The sequence below is a fragment of the Cuculus canorus genome, chromosome 7 (genome assembly GCF_017976375.1).
Source record: "Cuculus canorus isolate bCucCan1 chromosome 7, bCucCan1.pri, whole genome shotgun sequence".
NCBI lineage: Eukaryota > Metazoa > Chordata > Aves > Cuculiformes > Cuculidae > Cuculus > Cuculus canorus.
Genome location: NC_071407.1, coordinates 30,822,400 through 30,841,620, shown reverse-complemented (window position 1 = coordinate 30,841,620; position 19,221 = coordinate 30,822,400). Strand labels below are relative to the sequence as shown.

General features: G+C 39.0%; 2 protein-coding genes across 5 annotated transcripts in view; one reads left to right on the top strand and one right to left on the bottom strand.

The window, feature by feature from the left end:
• The window catches only part of DOCK1 (dedicator of cytokinesis 1), a 321,093-nt gene that overhangs the window by 179,821 nt on the left and 122,051 nt on the right, over nt 1-19,221 (bottom strand). The gene's annotated exons all lie outside the window — the stretch shown is intronic.
• The window catches only part of INSYN2A (inhibitory synaptic factor 2A), a 50,260-nt gene that overhangs the window by 17,690 nt on the left and 13,349 nt on the right, over nt 1-19,221 (top strand). The window contains exon 3 of one of the 3 annotated variants that reach the window (XM_054072205.1): nt 18,760-18,831. In XM_054072205.1, the coding sequence (XP_053928180.1) occupies nt 18,760-18,831 (72 nt within the window). The other 2 variants (XM_054072206.1, XM_054072207.1) reach the window with 2 other exon arrangements.

Genomic DNA, 19,221 nt, shown 5'->3' with positions numbered 1-19,221 from the left:
CCTAGTCAAATCCTGGATCTTCAGGACCTGGGCAGCTTCTCGATCAAGCCGAAAACAACACAGACTTACTGATTTTTATTTTGTTTTAATTATTATTCAGAAAAACTATTCCTTTTTATTTTCGTAACTTAGAGACACTGCAAAAGAATTGGAAAGAAGTGGCAGGGTACTTGTCAAATCACAAAACACAGAAAAATATTTCTTCATCATAACTCATCACCTGATAATCGAGAACCCTGTGTGTTTGAACACACACATCTACTCAGAAAGTTACCTGCTATAAATACCAATACTCCCTCCATACACTTGAATATCATTTTTTTTCTCCTTTCCTAAAAACAGCAGAACAACAGGTGCAGCAAATACTTGGGTTTTTTCTGCTTTCCCACAGCCAGACCCATTTAATGTCACAGAGATCTGGGCCAAACTATTGATGATGGCTTAGATCTTCAAATAATCCTTCTAAAGTTGTCAACCTGACAAAGCTGTAGCCTATATTAGCCCTAAAACAGCAAAACTATCCATAAGCTCTAGTTCTTCACGGTATCTCTACTGCCTCATACACAAAGACTTGTGTATTAGAGTCTGCAAGACTAGATTACATTTGATCAAAAAGAATCTGTTCATTAGCACTCCTTTACTTTGCCTACATAGGTGCCCTGGCAATGGCGAAATCACCACCTAAAGATATATTTTTAATTATTTTTCAAACATGTTCTGGTACGTAGAAGAAACAATTAAAATGTTTTACGGATTCTCTGAGGTTAACTACAAAATCATAACCAGTGGCAGGTACACCAGTGGTCAGTGGTCGAGGTTTATAATAAAATTTGGAAGCACATATCTACATATCAAAATGAGATTTTAGGTAGAGGTGTTTAAACACAAGGACATAGAAAGGCACTGCCTTAAAACTTACAGAGAGCAGGAAAGACCTGCTGTTTGGAGCCGCTTTCAACTCTAGGCATGCCCCCAAACATGCCTCCTCCCAGCTAGACATTAAGGATGTAGAGATGGGCAAGGAGGAAAGGAGGGAGGTGCATACTCGTGTATTTTCTCTTGTTTTAGTAATTCCTGTATTCCACATGCCTCTAATTTCCTAGCACCTGGGTTTTTTAAAGGAGATCATACAAAGGAGCCCAGCATTATGCTTGGAACATTTCTGTTCACACTCCAGAGCTGAAACAACACTCTGTTCTCATGCAAAGCACCAATGCATTATTAACATGAAGCCTCTCTTTATCTGTATTTCCCTCAAATTAGGCAACTATTTCAATAATAGTCTGCCCCATCCTTGTATTAGAATAATTCTTTCCAATTATTACATTCATTTCTACAACATTTTTGCCCCAGAGATCCACTGCTGTGTACACTATTACATATCAATTTTAGCATGTTGATCTTTTTTCATTTTATAACCAGCTGTTAGGTCACTTTATAACAAGAAATTAAAAGCAGTACTACTGCTGTGTCTCTGCTCACTGTGGCATATAAGAGTCTCCCATCTGCTAAACAGAAAAAAAAAGTTCTGTGTTTATGGCACTCCTCTGGTTTTCTCGTCTATTAAATTCCTTACAATAACATACATCAAGAAACAAATATAAATAACATGCTGCTACTACGAAAGAAAACAAAACAAACAACAAACCCGCAGCTAAATCTCTTAATCAGATTTTTCTTCCTTCAAGAAAATCGGTGTTCTTTAAGTGCTGTTGTAGTGCCATGGGACTAGTGCTCAGTGGATTCATTTTCACTAATATGCTGTAGGTCTTGAACTACTATTACTGCAATTCATCACTAAATGAGTCTATGCCAGCAAAACTGTATCAGCATCTCTGAAGATAGTAGTAACATCATTTGGGTGAATATCATCTACGTCTACTTTTCAAAATGTCAGTAATACATTATCTGCAATTAGCAACAACATACAGCACTCGACTCTGTTGTAAAGAAAGGGGAAAACCACAGCAGGAGGAAGAGAAAGTTGAAGCAACTCTTAACACCCAGCGGAACCATCTTGGGTTGCTCTACCAAATCCAAGACTTTTCGGTGCAGGGTGACCTCCCTCTTCCTCTGACCTGAGATCAGGTCCCAATTATTGATCACAGAACGCAGAATTCGGGCCATGAGGAAACGCAGTTCTTGCCATCGGACACTGCATAATTTTAAGGCATTAAATCTATCTAAATAAATAGTAGATTTAGTGATGGAGGTAGAAACCATTAGCCCTAACCAGTGACATCCCTCCCGTGCCCCAAGATCCAAGATGATTATTAGAATTCTGTTTCTTACGCACATCAGCATTTACTGAATCTTTGGCAAACTAGAAATCATATCTTACTATGTGGAAGCTTCTACAGAAAAAGAAATTACGTTACAGCAAAAGGCATTGAACACTTGCGTTAAGTCATGCATATACAGAAGTAACAGAGCTACAGTTCCAATTCAAACTTCCAGCTCAAAGTTGGAAAAATACTGAGCATTACCAGATGCAAGGTGCAGCTTTACAATACTAAACAAGTTTTATGCTCCAAATGATGTTTCCTAGAGTTCTCATGAACTCTATTAGCAATCTATACCGACTATAGACATATTTGTCTATATTCAGCTACAGTGCATTCAAGTAAGCAAGTCCAATTCTGCTCTGTTTACCTGTAGGGAGCCTCATTAAGGACAGCAAGATTGAAAGCAAAACGCGAGTCACTTATTCCCAAAACCTGGCTCATTACAGTACCGTTTATGAAATATGTAACAGAAGATGAGCAGATAATCAAAAACGTTTTGCAGCTGGAGAACACCAATGACCTGCCCTTTAAATCCTTACCATGAAAAGTAACCACAGTCTAGGTCTTTCTCATTATACAACACATCAGCAATTTTAATAAACGAAGTACTTAATTTGCCAAACAAAAATAAGTCACAGTATTTTGACTCTAACAGGCCAAATGCTACACATTAGAGATGAGTTAAATGAACCTGTTTCAGCGATAATTTATGTTCATTTATTAGTCAACAATGGTTCAGGAATTTAAAGAGCTCTCAACAAACATTCATGATACAAGCAGTCCCAAGCTCCTTTGAAGAAGCTTTGAAAGAATGCATTCTCATGGATGGAATCTAAATGCCACGTCACGTTTTCCAGTGAATAAAGGATATTCGTGTCTCTTACCATCATTTCTCAGCAGAAAATAAACCAATACCGTGTGTGTCTGGATGGATGTTTAAACCAAAGGGGGGAACTTCAGCTGGTGCAGAGAGTGCATCCTCACCCAAGGACTTCTGTCTTTACTGCACGCAATCATCCTCAAGGTCACAAGAGTTGAGCATGAACTTATCACCCTGACTCAGGAATGATGGCAAGTGAAAGTTCAGATCGCCAAAGCAATTATTACCCATATTGTTTGCTCTTCTCCTTTTCAGAAGCTACTTCAAGTCCAGGCGAGCTATTCAGCTCAGATGAAGGAAACAGAGCAAATAAAGGCAGTAAAGATCTCTGCTGTCTAATTCAATCCATCTACAAGCACAAACCAATACCCTTAAAAAAGGGGAGTTATTTATTTCAAATAAGGAGAAAAGAAAGCTTAAAGAGTTTACAAAAATACAACCTCTGAAAGCACAGCCTTTGGAAGTAATAGGCTGGCAGAAGAAATAATATGCCATGGCTTCATTTGGGATTTCTGCCTCCCTCTGGTCTTGTTTTGCTTTTTTGATTACAGACGTGGCAAAAGAAAATAGTTTCTAAGGCAAAAAAAAATGGAAATGGAGGAAAGCAATAGATAGATAAGCCTAAAAGCAGAAGACAGCTGTGCCACAGATAAATAAATGAAACCAGAAAGAATACAACAAATTCCATCTGTGATGCACCAATTGTATCATATACCGAGCGCCACCAGGTTTTAAGAGACTTTGCTCTTTGGAAAAGAACTATGATAATTAACTTGACATTCAACGCTGTGATCTCTGCATACATCTGTTCTGCCTGCCCTTAGGAGCGGTCACATTCATCCTGACTGTTACTCTACCCGAGACCACCTCCCAAATTCTCTCTCTTTACCCTCACTATAGTTGTATTCCAGAGTGTGCAGCATTTACAGATCGTTCCTGAACACAGATATAACAAACCACCTTGGAGATTCTGACAACTCACCTTTTCTAAGGCAGAGATAAGAGATCTCTTTGGATGCATCTTCCTTAGTCAAGGAAAAGAAATAATTTCTGCAAAAATAAGTGATTTTTTTGGGTGTGTTTTGTTTCTTTATTAAAGTTCTAATCCATACATACTGTATTTTTCTGCTGTTTCCACAAAGATCAGTCTTAGATTGAAGCATTCTACTGCTGCAGTAGCAGTTTTTATTTTCTAGTTCCAACCGCAACAAAACACTCTTCCTTTTACCGAAAGCCATTCATATAACTACTCCCTCTCTTTTTGCACATATACAGTTAATTCTTATTATTAATAGCTGAACTGTCAGGCTTCATCACTGCCCAAAAGATATACGTGTCACACTATAAACTTTGAGCCGTATTCAAGCAAAGTGCACTCCATGATCATTTATGCTTTCCCATTAAGTCACTAAAAGCAGTTTTAAGATTAATTCTTTGCATGTGGACCTGTGACAGGCCCTCTGCTCATTCCCCAATTATCGCTCATCCCTCATCCATCACTCAGATGCTCACCTACCCTTTTGGGAAGATAGAATAAGTATTAAGACACCATAAAAGTCCATTTACCTGCCCTCACCATAACTAACTTGGTTTTCTAAGCTATAAAACAGTAGTCCAGCCTTCTCCCTTCTGTATTTCCCCAAACACAAGTCCTAAGGATGCAGCAAAGCAATATATTACACACTGACACCTCTCGTGGCTTGAGATACCTCGTCATTGCAACGGTTTCATTATATGCCAAAACTTCATATTTCCTAATGGTGACTATTTCAATACCTACTGCCAGTCCACAGGACCACCCTTGAGCCCTCTTATTTAAAATTCTCAGTTACTCTAAATAAAGGCAGATTATATAAGACGAAGCATTAAAAGATCCAGTCTCATTCAAGACAAAATATACTGCATCGCCCAAGGTTTAACTTCTATTATACTTCTTCTGAATTAGATCACTAAAACAAACAAACAATCTGGAGTTTCATCTACAAGGGCAGGTAACACAAATATTTCACAGCACAGTATTACATAGACCTTTGAAGCTTGATGAAATTTATATTTTGAATAGGATTGTTCATTAAGAGTTGGGGAAATTCATTCTGTTGCTCATAATGAAAGCTTTAGATCAAATTGTCAGGATATATAAAAAGGGCAAACTTTCACAGTTCACAGGCATTCCTGGAACATGTCATGGGTGTGCCAAGTACCTTGACACGATAACATTTAAGATAAAGAGCACTGTGTTAAATAACCCTACTGTCATAGCTCGCTGACAGCTATTAAACACCCTTTTTTAGGAATATAGCAGTAGGAAGTTTTCAATAAGCAAACAATGATGAATGAAAATGAAAAGTAACCGTTAGCAACAAGCAATATGTGGAATAAACATAAAACAAATATCAAAAAAGAAACATCATCTTTTTAGCAAAGTTACTTCAGCTTAATGCTTCCTCCCTTTTCTCAAAAAAATGACACATTCTCAGTCTCAGAAAATATAACTTGTTTTGGTAATATATTCCAGCTGCTTATCTGCATATACTATACAGGCACAGTATGAAGAAGTAGTATTTGAAGTATTCAGAAAAATAATTTGATTTGTATCTAGCTGCTATTCCATAGACTTTAAAACCAAGATGAAATATCATTCACCACCACACCTCCCCGTTTCAGCAGGGTTCAGCTGCACTTCAGGCTTTGAAGTGAAATTAAGGTTCAAGACTTGTCCGTCAGATTGGCTGCAGTGACAGAAAAATCAATAAAAGCAAATTTCCACAAGTCAAATCTGGAAACACTGGTAAAGTCTTATAATGTACGATTAAAAAAAAAGTGTAAGCAGACCATGTTCTTGCTAAATATATCCATACGAATTACTGCAGATCATAAGGAAAGCTTTTCCAGCTGTCACTGTGCTGTCCAAATTACATGTCTGCAAGGAGAGTTTTTCTGCTAAATCAGTCTTTTAAAGAGGATGTTACTTAGGTACTGAATTACCAGTTTTCACTTTACACAATTAGAGTAATCCTTTAATAACTGCATTTTGACTGTCGATAGTATTAGAATCCAAAGAGACAGAACAATAAGCCAAGTGTCTATCCAGTCATGTAAAAATGAGACAAAATGAGCTTTATAGACTCAGCTTTCTCACTGCTGTTCATTCACCAAGACATTGATCCCCAGATTTCTAATTGACAACTATTTCTGAGCCCCTGTGCGTGCACAAAGATACACTTATCTCTTATCCTGTCAAGGGAAAGATGGATTTTGATTGCACAGTTTCAGTAAAAAGACTTGTCTGAAGAGTGGCATTTTGTTTTTAAGCTGTTGAGGCTGCCAGGTTCCAGAATTAAGACAGAAACATACAGTTTAGTCTTAAAAAAGTTCTTTTGCCAACACATTCACAGAACTCAGGGTAAGCAGGCGTCGCAGATGATGAAGACTGAGCTGGATTCAAGTATCTGTGGACTGTTTCAGAAACTGGAGGATAACTTTTAAGAGAGGAGCTCCGAGGCACGTGTCTGTCCATCCCCCTTGCATGCTACCTCTGTGCCACTGCTGGCTTCTTAGTTTAATTACAGATCCATGAATTATCCTTAGCTCAGGCCTTAAAAAAATTAAGGAGGTCTATACTGCTTCGTAACTTCTCTTAATGGCTTCATTTTGCGCTTTGCAACTACAGAAGAAATTTGAAGATAGGTGACTAAATAGCTCAAGGTAAAATACGCAGAACAGTGTGGCACAGGGGCACAGGCAGGTATTCACTGTCTGCAGTCAGCACCGCGTTACTCTTCCCAGTCATTGAACCATTTTTCCCATGTTACAAGCAAACACTTAGGAAAGGAGCAGTTTAATAGAATAGTTAAGTGAAACTGGGACTATTCTGAGCTTTTTGCAACCATTTACTGTGATGATTTCTTTCTGCATCTAATAGAGCAGCAGCGCAGGGATCGGCTGTGTCACAGGTCAACCAAGAAGGAAAACTACCCTTTTGGAAATCTCTCCAAGCATCACCCACTGTGCTTAGTCCTCTTCTAGTAATAAAATGATGGTGGATGATGGTTTTCACCATGTCACTTGCTACATGCACAAACCAGAAGAGGACAGGCAGCACTGTATTGGGTATGCTACTGTATTTTTCTCTTCGTTCCAATATCCAGAGAAGATGCAATAGAAGCTGAGTGTGGTCTATTAACTGATCACCACGAGAGCCTGGATTGAGATGAGCAGAGATATTTTGACATTAACACAGCAATTTACACACTGAAACAGTTCAACCCAGCATGACTTAGGTGATTTCTTTGGTAAATGCAAAGAAATTTGTTTACTTCACTGTCATCCACAGAAGCTCAGAAAAAATTCCCAGGGATAGGACCTGTCTGAGCATCCGTGTTCAAAGGTCAAGCAAATGCCGAGCTGCTGCTCTACAGGTTCTCCCATACTGCAGCAAAATTCTCCAACTACTAGTATTTAAGCAAATGGGAAAATAGAAAGTACTGAGACCTGCAAAGAGTTAAACAAGATGCAACAGAAAAAAGGGTTCAGCACTCCAGGGTCCTTCCTGCTGTTTTTTATCCATACAATTCCCCATCTTGTTTGCAAGTACCACAAAATCAGCAAGATCAGTGGCCAGCAATCGTACTCCGCATTCTCAATTTCATGCTACTGCATACTATTTAGAATTTTAAACAAGCTCTTTGGTTTGCACCTAGCAGGGCTGGTGTCGTTATTGTAAGCTGGTATAGGCTTATGGATGTAATGCACACAGAGCATGTGAGCTTGCAGTGAAATCTCAAATCACTTTGAAATGATAAAGAAATACCGCAGACTTCTTATACCTTTCATCCTCCCCCTCCTTTATAGAAACAATGCCTGATAGTAATCTTAATTTAAAAGTCTGAGTCAAGCACAATCCAGGGGGTTACAGTTATTCACCTGTGAACACACTATTAGTTTGTACCTATGAAATACCTTTGGTCCGACGAGTTGAGAGGATTTTATTTGCATTAAAACAGTGCAGTTTTGAATCTCTCTGCTGCGGTTGAGCAAGGGCTGTTAGTCATAGTGCAGGGAGTCGAATAATCACTCTGTAGTTGAGAAACAATTCAGCTCAGGGTAGGAGCAACAGGAAGGTGTGAAGGCATGAGCTGCGGGCAGGGATTTTTGCCTGATGATGACACTACCGAGCACATCACCCCGGCTGGTCCCAAAAATGACACGCAGAGGAAATTAATTATAAAATTAGACGGATTTAGGCATGGAAGAGGAATGGGAACTCAGAAGGGGAACATATCACGCTCTGAAGCTGCAATAAAAGGATGGGTGCAGCAGACCTGATGATGAGCTGCAGGTTTAAAAGTCTTAGAGCATCTGAGTAACAACATTCTGAGGTCAGGAGCAAGTCACGGCAGAGAGATTTAGAGTGCAAGGGGTAAAGGGACCAACCTCATCTCAGCATAACTACTGGAGTGCGCCCTCCAGTAATCTGCTGGATGCGTTTGGCCTAAGAATTATATGCCAGCTATACCGCTGCTACTCAACTAGAGCGAATAAATTCCCTGAATTACTGTTAATACAAAGAGTTGACATTTTAATTATCCTCCTGTTTTTTCTGATGAGACGACAGGGTCAAAAATATTCAAGAGAGATGCTAGACCTCGTATGCACCCAATTCCTATAAGATTTTGCGATTTCACCTAAAATACGTTTAAATTCTCTCTACTCTTAAGGGTGCTTTTTAAAAATCACTAGACAGCCCTATTAAAATATGTATTTTTTTTTGAAAAAAAAAACTACTTTCACTCCCTGGCTAACCTGAATATAATAGAAAATGTATTTACGGGGTGAAAGCACTTGAATTGCTGTTTTGGGAGTCATGCCATACACCCACAGTGCAAATACCTCGAAAAGAAAATTAGTCATCTGCTTCCAACTGTCAGGATTCAGCAATAGACAACAAACTACTGTCTTGGAAACAGTCTGAAAAAAATCTCACCATTGAGCTTCTGTACATTTCAAAGTATTTTCAGAAGCCAAATGAATAATATCACCCCTATAACAACAAGATAAATAGGAGAACAAGAGAGGAAAAATTATCCTGGCGTTATTTTAGAGCATCAGAGTATTTCTGCTTCCATTCTGTGACATCAGTTAAAAAAAAAAAATTCAAAAATCACTGAATTTGTGCAGTGTTTTTTGCCTCTTTTTTCTTTTTTTTTTTTTTTATGTACTTGTATCCAGCAGGGCAACTCGAGCCTTCCCCACTATCTTGACAGCCAGAGGCTGCTTGGCCGTAGTCCATGATCACTATGGAATGATCGTTGGTCCCTCTAACTGTGCCACTGCGCATCTACCCAGGCTCCGGGCTGCCTCCCACGCTCCCGGCAACCCACAGGCTACTCTTTTCTTTGGCGAGAGGAACACTGTACGCATTAAGGTTTAGTTAATCCTCACATAGTAACTGCTTTAACAAAACCACCCCACCCATGCTGGCCATCGGGGATCTAAGCTAAGAGAAAAGGATAATGTAGAGTCCAAGTACCCAGTGCCTCTGGCACTGTGACATTCATATTAAGGGTGCGTAGCTGGTATTGCTGAGGTCCACGCAGCTCTCAGTGAGTGCTCCCCAGCTCCCAACATACCCTAGAGGCAAACCAGCTCGTGCTTGGCTCTGTACCATAGGATTTCTATGTGTGTTCTTCAGTGCACAGGCACTGAGCTTCGTTGCAGCTGCTGAGTATGTTGATGGTTCCCAGAAATGTTGTGCCAACAGCTTCAGACCAGTACGGGAAAGAACCACCACAAAGGCAAATCCTGGGTACAAGTCCATGTGACGTAGGCAAGTCAGCCAACAGCTTCCAGCTGGGCCAACCTCTCAGAGGAATGAGACAGCTCCACAGCTCTTCTTGCTCTTTGTTACTGCTCTGTAGCTTGCAAAAGAGCTGGCTTCTACTCCTAACTGTAACACAACCCATCTACAGCGCATATAACTAAGCTCAACGCAAGAAATCCTAACGTGATGCAGGGCACACTGAGGCACCTCTCTCTCTAGCTGCTCTGAAAAGTCCAAGGACTTTCATGCAGCTCATAGAGCTAATCCCTGTTTTGTGATGTAAAGGGGAACACATCCTCTTAAATGCAAGTAAGGGGCCAGGGATGCTCCATGGAGAAACAAGTAAGTGAAAATGAAAAATCTTTAGGTGAAAGCCAAGGAGATAAAAACAGAAAAAAAAACCAAACAACCTCCAAAACCTCTTTTTTCACAGAAAGTCACTGGGCACTGGCAGAGGCTGCCCAGGGAGGGGGTCGAATCACTTTCCCTGGAGGTGTTTAAGGAACGGGTGGATGAAGTGCTTAGGGACATGGTTTAAGGGAGTGTTAGGAATGGTTGGACTCGATGATCCAGTGGGTCCTTTCCAACCTGGTGATTCTATGATTCTATGAAATGCCAAAACCCAACCCTCTGAAAAACATGAAACAATTCAAAGTTTGCATCCAGCTGTAGACAGCAAACAAAAAAGCCTCAAGATAATCGCTCAAAGCACAACACTACTCTTGATTTTTATCAGGCTGTACCATTATCGCTTATAAACGAAAGCCACTAACTGGTAACTATGAATGTAATGAAAACACATTTAGCACTAAGGCTAAAATGCTTTTTCATCTGTTCTACTGGACAGGTGATTTTTAAGAACCCCTTTATATGAGCCAAAGGCTGTCTTGAGATGTTTTACACCTGTGCATACCTTTAACAACAAAATATAAGTTCTTAAGGGAACCAGAGGCAGACTAATCCTACAGAAACATGATTTTGCTGATACGAATTTGTTTAAATGAGGCTTTCCATCAAGCTAGGATGGCAATTGTTTCCTAGGTTAGACTAAACCTATGTGGCTAAACAGGATTTATATTAATCTGCAAAACATATACAAGTGATTCTCTTTCAGTTTACGTAGCTAAAACATGACTTAGTCAATTCATAAAGACAACTAAACTACACGTGGCATAGTGAAGTCCTCTTATGCTGCCAAAATGCAAATTATGTTCATAGTAAGTACGGGTAATTTTCTCTCGAAGCATAGTTATTAGCAATATCAGCTCTGTAATACTTTACAGTAAGAAATAAAGGTTTTGAGAAGTTCTCCACTAGACTATTTATTTTTAAACCATTGTTGTGTAAAGACAGATAACACTGGTGTGTTTAACTACCTATGCTATAAATAGTCTCAGCAGGACTAGGCCAAGCATAGAAATATAATACCCATTTATACAAAGACTTAAGGAGAACTATGGTCTACACTTCCTCAGCTATTCAGCATCGCTAGAACTGTCACTTCAAAACCACTTCAAAGGCCCACTGCCTTCTTAAGATAATTTGTTTCACTATATTTTAATAAAAACATCAACAAAAAAGACGACTTACTGAAGTCTGTTTATCCTCCTTGTTGGTGGTAATACATCAAAAGTATGATGAACATCAGTATCATCTAAAAGAGCAGAACCATCAGAGCATAAACACACTCTGAAGCACAGCCACTTCTGTAAAATCATGCCATTAAGTAACTCAATTAACGTGAAGCATTCCTTATGTTCCAGCAAACAAGGGAAGACATCCCGATGTAACAGATCAGTCCTTCCAGATCACTCTGTTAGGTTTTGTTTCTTTGTTTATTTTTAAAGATGTCTAGAATACTTGAATTAGTGCCCCTTCCCTACCTACCAAACAACAGAAAAACAAACAAACAAAAAAAAAAATGAGTATGTACAGAGCCTCCCTCTCTCAGCTCAATGGGGTTTCTAATTTAAATGAGGAAAAAAACTAGTAAGATGCAAAGATTTCGATGTTACAGTTGGTATTTTCAAAAAAAGCCTCAAGCAGGTGCACGAATTCTGCATTTCACAGGGATTTAGAGGGTGTAATTTCCTTAGGCTGCTCTGCAAATTGCAGCCTATTATTAGTTACTGCCAGTCCATCTCAGCAAAATGGTTGCTCTTCCTTGTAATATTTTAATACTTGGAAGTGTTAATTGAGGTTAAGCTCAGGTTGTGTCAAGAATGCTAAAAGAAATGCAATGAAATGAAAGCTTCCGGAAAATAATATGCAATGTAGATAGCAGAAATACATGAAAAACTGGGTATGGAGATGAGAGACTCTTCCTGAGGGGACACAGCCAATTAGATGCAGACACAGCAATAGCACTAACCTATACCCACAGCTTCTCCAGAACCTGAGCAAACAGCACTACGTAATACGTGAGACTATCAATGCCCATCCGCACACATCCATATGAAAACAGAAAGCACAAGATGTAAGGTACCAAAGAAGGAAACTAATGGAGTAATAACTTCTTGAGAGTGTACACCAAAACACGCTAGATGCTAAAGTAGTATGAAACACAGAAATTATACGAAATGCCGGGGAAGCTGGTTAAACATTCCAGTAGATACACTGAGTTCCTTTCTTGCATATCAGTATGCATCCCATCAAACTAGGAATGAGCAGTGCCGTGTTTACTTGGCTATATTGATAGGATTAAAAACAAAACAAACAAACAGCAAAAACAACCCCACCAAAACCCGTATTTACTCAAGTCTACTTTTATTGGTTTTGAAAAGAAGATCATAACGGAGTATAGGTTCTAGCCGGTTGCCCAGAAAGCAACCTCACTGAACCAAAATATTTCCTTCAGCATCCACAGGATATTTTTCCAAATATAAATTACATCGTCTTTCTTACTATGATGCTGAGGAAAAATTGGGAAGTTGCTGATTGGTAGAGGAAGAGGCTAGATTTGGTGGGGTCTTACTCATGGAAGCCAGAAGTAGGTGTCAAGAACAAACTAGTATTAAAAGGCAAAGACGCCAAGCGCCGCCCTGACTGCACCTTGCATCTTAAAACCAGCAGATCCGTTCTGTAAACTACAGGTCTTTACTCTCTCCTCACGAGATCAATACCCCTCTCCCGGCCAGAGTGCACAACTGCTATTTTTGAAGGCAAAAAGGCAAAAAAAAAAGAGACTTCTTTGCAAATTCTACGTGCTGCATTGTTGTAGGAGACCTGAAGGGAGCAGTCCATACTTGCAGCACAAACATACAAACTCCGCATCACAGAGTCCACCAGAGCACCAAAGGGACCACATCACGTGGTAACAGTCAGGATGAGGCCAGGAGACATAGACAACACCGATAAGGGCGAAATCAACAACCTCACATTCAACATTTACAAATTTTGGTTACGGTACCTAAAGCGTAACCAGATCTCCATTTCACTTTAAGGCTGATGGATTTTCTTCTTCCCAAGTGCGATATGGCATTATGGCACGTCCACACATCAAAGGGGCAGCGCAGCTGAGCGAAGGTGCCCCAACTTACGCACCAGACAGCACAGCACAACCTCACCGTCATCAAGTGTAAACTTCTTGAAGAACGTACAAAAAAAAAGGGAGAGACTGAAGCAAGTTATAAAATGTAATACTTCTTGTATTTAAACCAGTGAGGCATTCTCAAAATCAAGATGTTGAAACTGGTAAAATGAGCTGCAAAGCTTAATGCTGTGATTATTTTTATGTGAAGTACATTGCCTACAGGAATTGTAGCTTGGGGGGAAACTCCTGGCTCCCAGGCATCTCGTTCAGTACAAAGTGAAATACTCCGCTTTGGATCTAAAACAGACCAAAAACAATTTTCATTTTTCTAAAAAGAAAACAAATTTTCTCTAGGAATCTTTGTTTTGTGCAGAACTTCACATTTTACAGGATTTACTCTTAAGAGAAAAACACTGCCTAGTTCACCAATGAAGAAAAGAATGTACTGGTGTCTAGCCTGAGCTCCTCTGTAATGGAATACCCTTAAAATTAATTTGAGGAGGAGGGAAAAAAAGCAGCTCATCCAAAAAACTCCATCTCACAAGGAAAGCATAATGCCCCAGAACTCTGCCCCTGAATCCAGACTGTGCTCACAAACTGTTTTTAGCAGTCAACACTGATTGGAACCTCAATTTTTCCGTGAATCTGCAACTGCTAATCACCCTCAGTGCCTAAGATTTACACGGAAATGCTATGCCAAAAGTAAAATCTTTGCTGGCATGAAGTAGATGAGTTCCATGCAAGTGTTTATGTAGATAATTATGTGAAAACAAGAACGTGAAAGTCCAAAGCCCTGAGGTATCAACAACAGAACTGTTTCATGAAGAGTTTAATTTATATAGAAATAATTGAATTTATGCTGTAGTAGCACTCAAACAACACAGTCCTGGCTAAAGAGCTTTCAAACTGCCCTTTGGAAACCAAACACTGTGACACCATGCAGTGTTCTCTGTGCTTACAGTAAGTCCAACAACAGGATGGTTCAGAGAAGGAAACGTTACTAAATCTGTAGTTTGAAAGGAAAATCATCTCTGAAAAACTGAATGCATTCAATACAGAAAATGATGCTTTAAGAAAAGTTCAACATAAATTACACCTGACGAGAAAAAACACGTATCACCATAAACAGTATTTTGTGAAAGAGAAAAAAGCTAAAATCAAGCAGTGCAGAATGTATAAGCTGAGAAATCAGTGTTTCAAACTGATCATCCAAATATTGTATCATTTTTAAATATTTATATCAAAAGACCGTTTTCATCAGCCTAATGAGTTTGCCTTACACCATCAACTAGGAAATACATCTTAAGTATTTGAGAGTCTGGAATTATTGTGCATTTAAAGATCATCATATGCTTTAGAAGCTGATTTAAATAAAATACTGAAAACTCAATTTTGAGAAAGACCAGTTTATTAACCGAAAGTGTATATGATCTCTTAGTTTTAATAAGATACCGAAAACACTAGCAGATATGGAAGCAGAACAAGAGTTCGCGACTCAACTGGCACATCCACGCTAAGATCGGCTTTTGCCAAGTGAGTAAGCAGCCTACCCCCATTTAGTGAGTTTATTGCACCTAAAATACACTGTTTTGTTAAGATGGGCACAGTGCTGGTGGCAAGTGGTGGGCGAATGAACCATCACAGTAACTAATACAGTGACCATGCACATACTTCTGTTCTATGAGTGTGAGCATACAGGGAAGGTAAAGACTCAGAGACTTACCTGTATGATTTTTAGTACTGCAATATGTTTCTTTGAGTGTTCAATCCCACTTTCAGATGAAGCGTTTCTAAGTTCCGTGCCAGACTGAGTGGGCTATCACTGGGATACACCACCACTGCAGATTTCTCCTGGGGGCTCCAATTTATCCCTTCTCTTCTCCACTCATGGTTTTCAGCACACAGAGGAATACACATCCTCCCTTCTCTTTGAAACAAAGAAGTATCATCTTTTTCCCAGTCCTACAGTGAAAGCCATGGTTCTCAAACTCCCCAGTCAGGGGAAAAAATAAAGACTTGTTGAGATTCACTGTAAACAGATGACTTGACCACTTTGCTTTTACAACTGCTGCCACAAACCTTGCTCTTCCAGAGTAAATCCCTGAAAGCACCAGACACGTCCCTAAAACACAACCAACCGCTTTCCTAAGTGATTCTACAAATAAGATGTCACCGTCGCTCTTTGTCATGGGGCTCAGCTCACAGCAATCCAGGATAACAGGGACAGGTCTTAGCAGGATAAATAACTGGGATAATATAGTCTCCTTTTGTAAACACTGGACTTCGGAAAACTTATTAAAAACAGTATTATTGAAGTATTTCTTAAGCAGCAGAGCAGAGAGGCACGCCAAACACGGACAACAAACTCCCCAGCACTGTGCAGAAACAGGAGGATCTGGCAGAGAGGAGGAGGTTGTTAGTGTCTATGAGCCATAATTAACGGTGCATTTGAATGGTAGTTTGCACGCTTATGAAGATGAATGAAAGTGTCCCAACTGGAAAGTAATGGGGAGAAAACAAACCTCGCACACAAGGCAGTGTGTTTATACCTTTACCTACAAACAGGTACTCAGACAACTTTGCTGGTTTACTCTGAAGGCGATTGTTAAATATCCTTTATGTCTCCAGTAAATAAAGGCTTTCATCAACTGATCTGTAAACTTTAAATGCTGTTTCTAGTAAGTGTTTTTAATATTTGATGATCAGCTATGAAAAAAATATTTTACAAATCCAAGCTTAATAGTGTGATCACAATTTGAATGTCAACTTCTCAAAGATTTTAAAAGGCGAAATGAAAACCAGGCGCTACTTCACTTCTCTTAAAGGGCATCAAAAGTAAATATAATCAAACATAAACAACCTGCACTGGGTAGCAGCTTTGGTTTCTTTTTCCAGAAGGAATAGCACTTAACATAGAAATTCTGCTTTGTAGAAGTTCTTTTGCACATCTGGCTTTGTTCTTGTTTTACAATTTAGCAATCTAGTTAATTTGAGTACGTTCCTCTGATTAAGAAGTACTTCTGAGGCCATGGAATAATTACTTGATATCGAATTTTAAATCCAAGCCTTCCTCAAGTAAAGAAAACCAACTACATCAGCAATAACTGTACCTTGCATTTTGCTTTAGAATTGAAAAATAGTCATTATTATAAAAGTAGAGTTACCCTATTATGAGCTGCTGTTTGTGCTACCACCATCCCAAGGAGCTGTATTCCCAGGCACAGAGCACTGTGCCTTAACATTATCCCAAACGATAGATAATCAAAGAAATCAGAGTGGAAATAAAAATGTCACCTGTGAAGACAAGCTTGGTCTAGTAAACTTCAGGTATATTTAGAAGTATAAATCTATATAAAATAATAAGTGATGCAATAAACTCTTAAACCAATATTCAACGCTTTAAAATAGTAAGGAAAAGTGACACGGGACCAGATGATTGTTTTCGAACAAAACAGTATGTTCACTAAAGTAAATAAATAAATAGCCTGCAGCATTTAGGAGAAGCTGATTTTCCATCTTAGGGATGAGCACATTAAGCCATTTGTGTACTGCTTCCCATTACTTCATATTACTATAGAATGCTTTGAGTTGGAAGGGAGTTCAAAATCATCCAGCTCCAGTCCCCCTGCCATGGGCAGGGACACCTCCCATTGGATCAGGTTGCTCAAAGCCTCATCCAGCCTGGCCTTGAACACCTCCAGGGATGGGGCAGCCACAGCTTCCCTGGGCAACCCTGGTGCGTCACGACCCCTCACAGGAAAAAATTCCTTCCTAATATCTGATCTGAATCTCCCCTCTTTCAGCTTAAAACCATTACCTCATCCCATCCCTGCACTCCCTGATAAAGAGCTCCTCCCCAGCTTTCCTGTAGCCCCTTTAAGGTTTGATGTTTTATCACAAAACTTAAGTCAACTTTTCTGCAGCTGGTAGATTTTTCATTAGTTACTCTGTCAGGGAAGCAGAGGAAAATGTGCTTTGTCCCTACAGCAAAGGCAGGGAGGGTGCAGAGCTGCCCCTCTTAAGCAAAGCCAACACAGAATTATTTGAAGTCAGTTAGTTGAACTTCTTGGTGTTGAAGGTCCCAACCTTCTGGGTAAAACCTGACTTCAGAAGCATTTCCTTCAGTAATCCTGACCGTATCCTATTTTCCACATCTTCCAAATTCCACAGATAAGGTATATTTCACCATTTCTCATTAAAAAAAAAAAAAAAAAAACCTATGAAGAAACTTCGCAGATCATAGTCTGTACGTTATGTAAACTGAAAAGATTTTTAGTTTGTGATTTTACAAAAAAGGTAGTACTAAAGGCCAGGCTGAAGGAGGCTTTGAGCAGCCTGATCCAGTGGGAGGCGTCCCTGCCCATGGTACAGGGGGTGGTAGCAGATGATCTTTAAGATGCCTTCCAACCTAAATCATTCTATGATTCCATGATGAAATATTGACTTCGAAATTCTACTGTTAAATTTATTTGGATGCAAGAACATTTGTGTTGATAGGCAGGCAACTGTGTTCTTTTTAATTTAGTGTAATAAAATCTCAATGTATAAAAAGGTACTTGCATACCTTAAAAAATAATTTTTTTTTTAATTCAAATTGACCAAGTCAGAGACAACCCATTCGTAAATTAAGAGACACTGCTGTAACAGACTTCAAACCAAAGTGTGACGAAGGACAACTGTAGTCAGGTGAGTACAGGAAGAGTTATTTAAATTATATTTTCTTACTTTTAAGACAAACATCACTACAACAGATCTTCAGACCTCATTGCTGAGGTACAAAATTTCCAAACGGATGCCTATTTCCAGTCTTATACCCTATGCATCCATCAAAAACTAGGAAAAGCTGCGCATATTTGAGAAAGCAGGAAATAAACCAGCAAGCAGCACTGTCACCGTTATCTATGGTTTATCACTTTGGTACACAGCAGCTTAATGTAAAAAGAGGTTCATTTAACTTGGTTTCCTTGTTGTTTTCCTTTTTAACTTACAAAAGTGTAAGAAATAATTTTTATTTTCTCTTTGCAGTCATTAAAAACACTTTCCAAAATAACGTAACCTTCCCATTGCTCAATAAAAATTAATATGCTATTTTTTATTCCTGTTTTCCCCCTGTTTTCCCAGTGGCTAGTTTTTTGTATTCAATATTAAAGTTTAAAATAAATTATCCTAGAGTTCTGATTTCTGTGCGAAGTATCATAGAAGGCAAAAACTTTTTAATGACCTCCTATTCTTGTCTTTGTAGGCTTTCATATCGGACTGGTCAAGACACGGCTAATTGCGACACATGCAGGAACAGTGCATGTATTATCTATAGGTAGGTTAAAAATACTAATATTCCCACTTTTTCCTGGGTATAAGTAACGGTTTATTCACTATGCAAGATTAGTCGTTACCCTTGATTTTAAAGTAACAGTTTTAAACCAAACAATAAATTTAACATCTCTAAATTGATGAAATTCAACACCTGTTTAAGTCTAAAATTTTCAGATGAGGAATAAATGATTATGGTCACTAGTTCTGCTGTAGCTCTTGGATGTGAAGTGTTACAAGGTGTGGGCTTCATTTTCACATAAATGGAGATACTTAGCGTTTCCTGTCCAAGAAGCCAATATACTTCAAATTGATTTCTATAGTGGTAACTACTAGAGACTCAAGAAACTATTTTGAGAGATAGTCTTTAGAGAAAAGAGAACCAGATGGAATC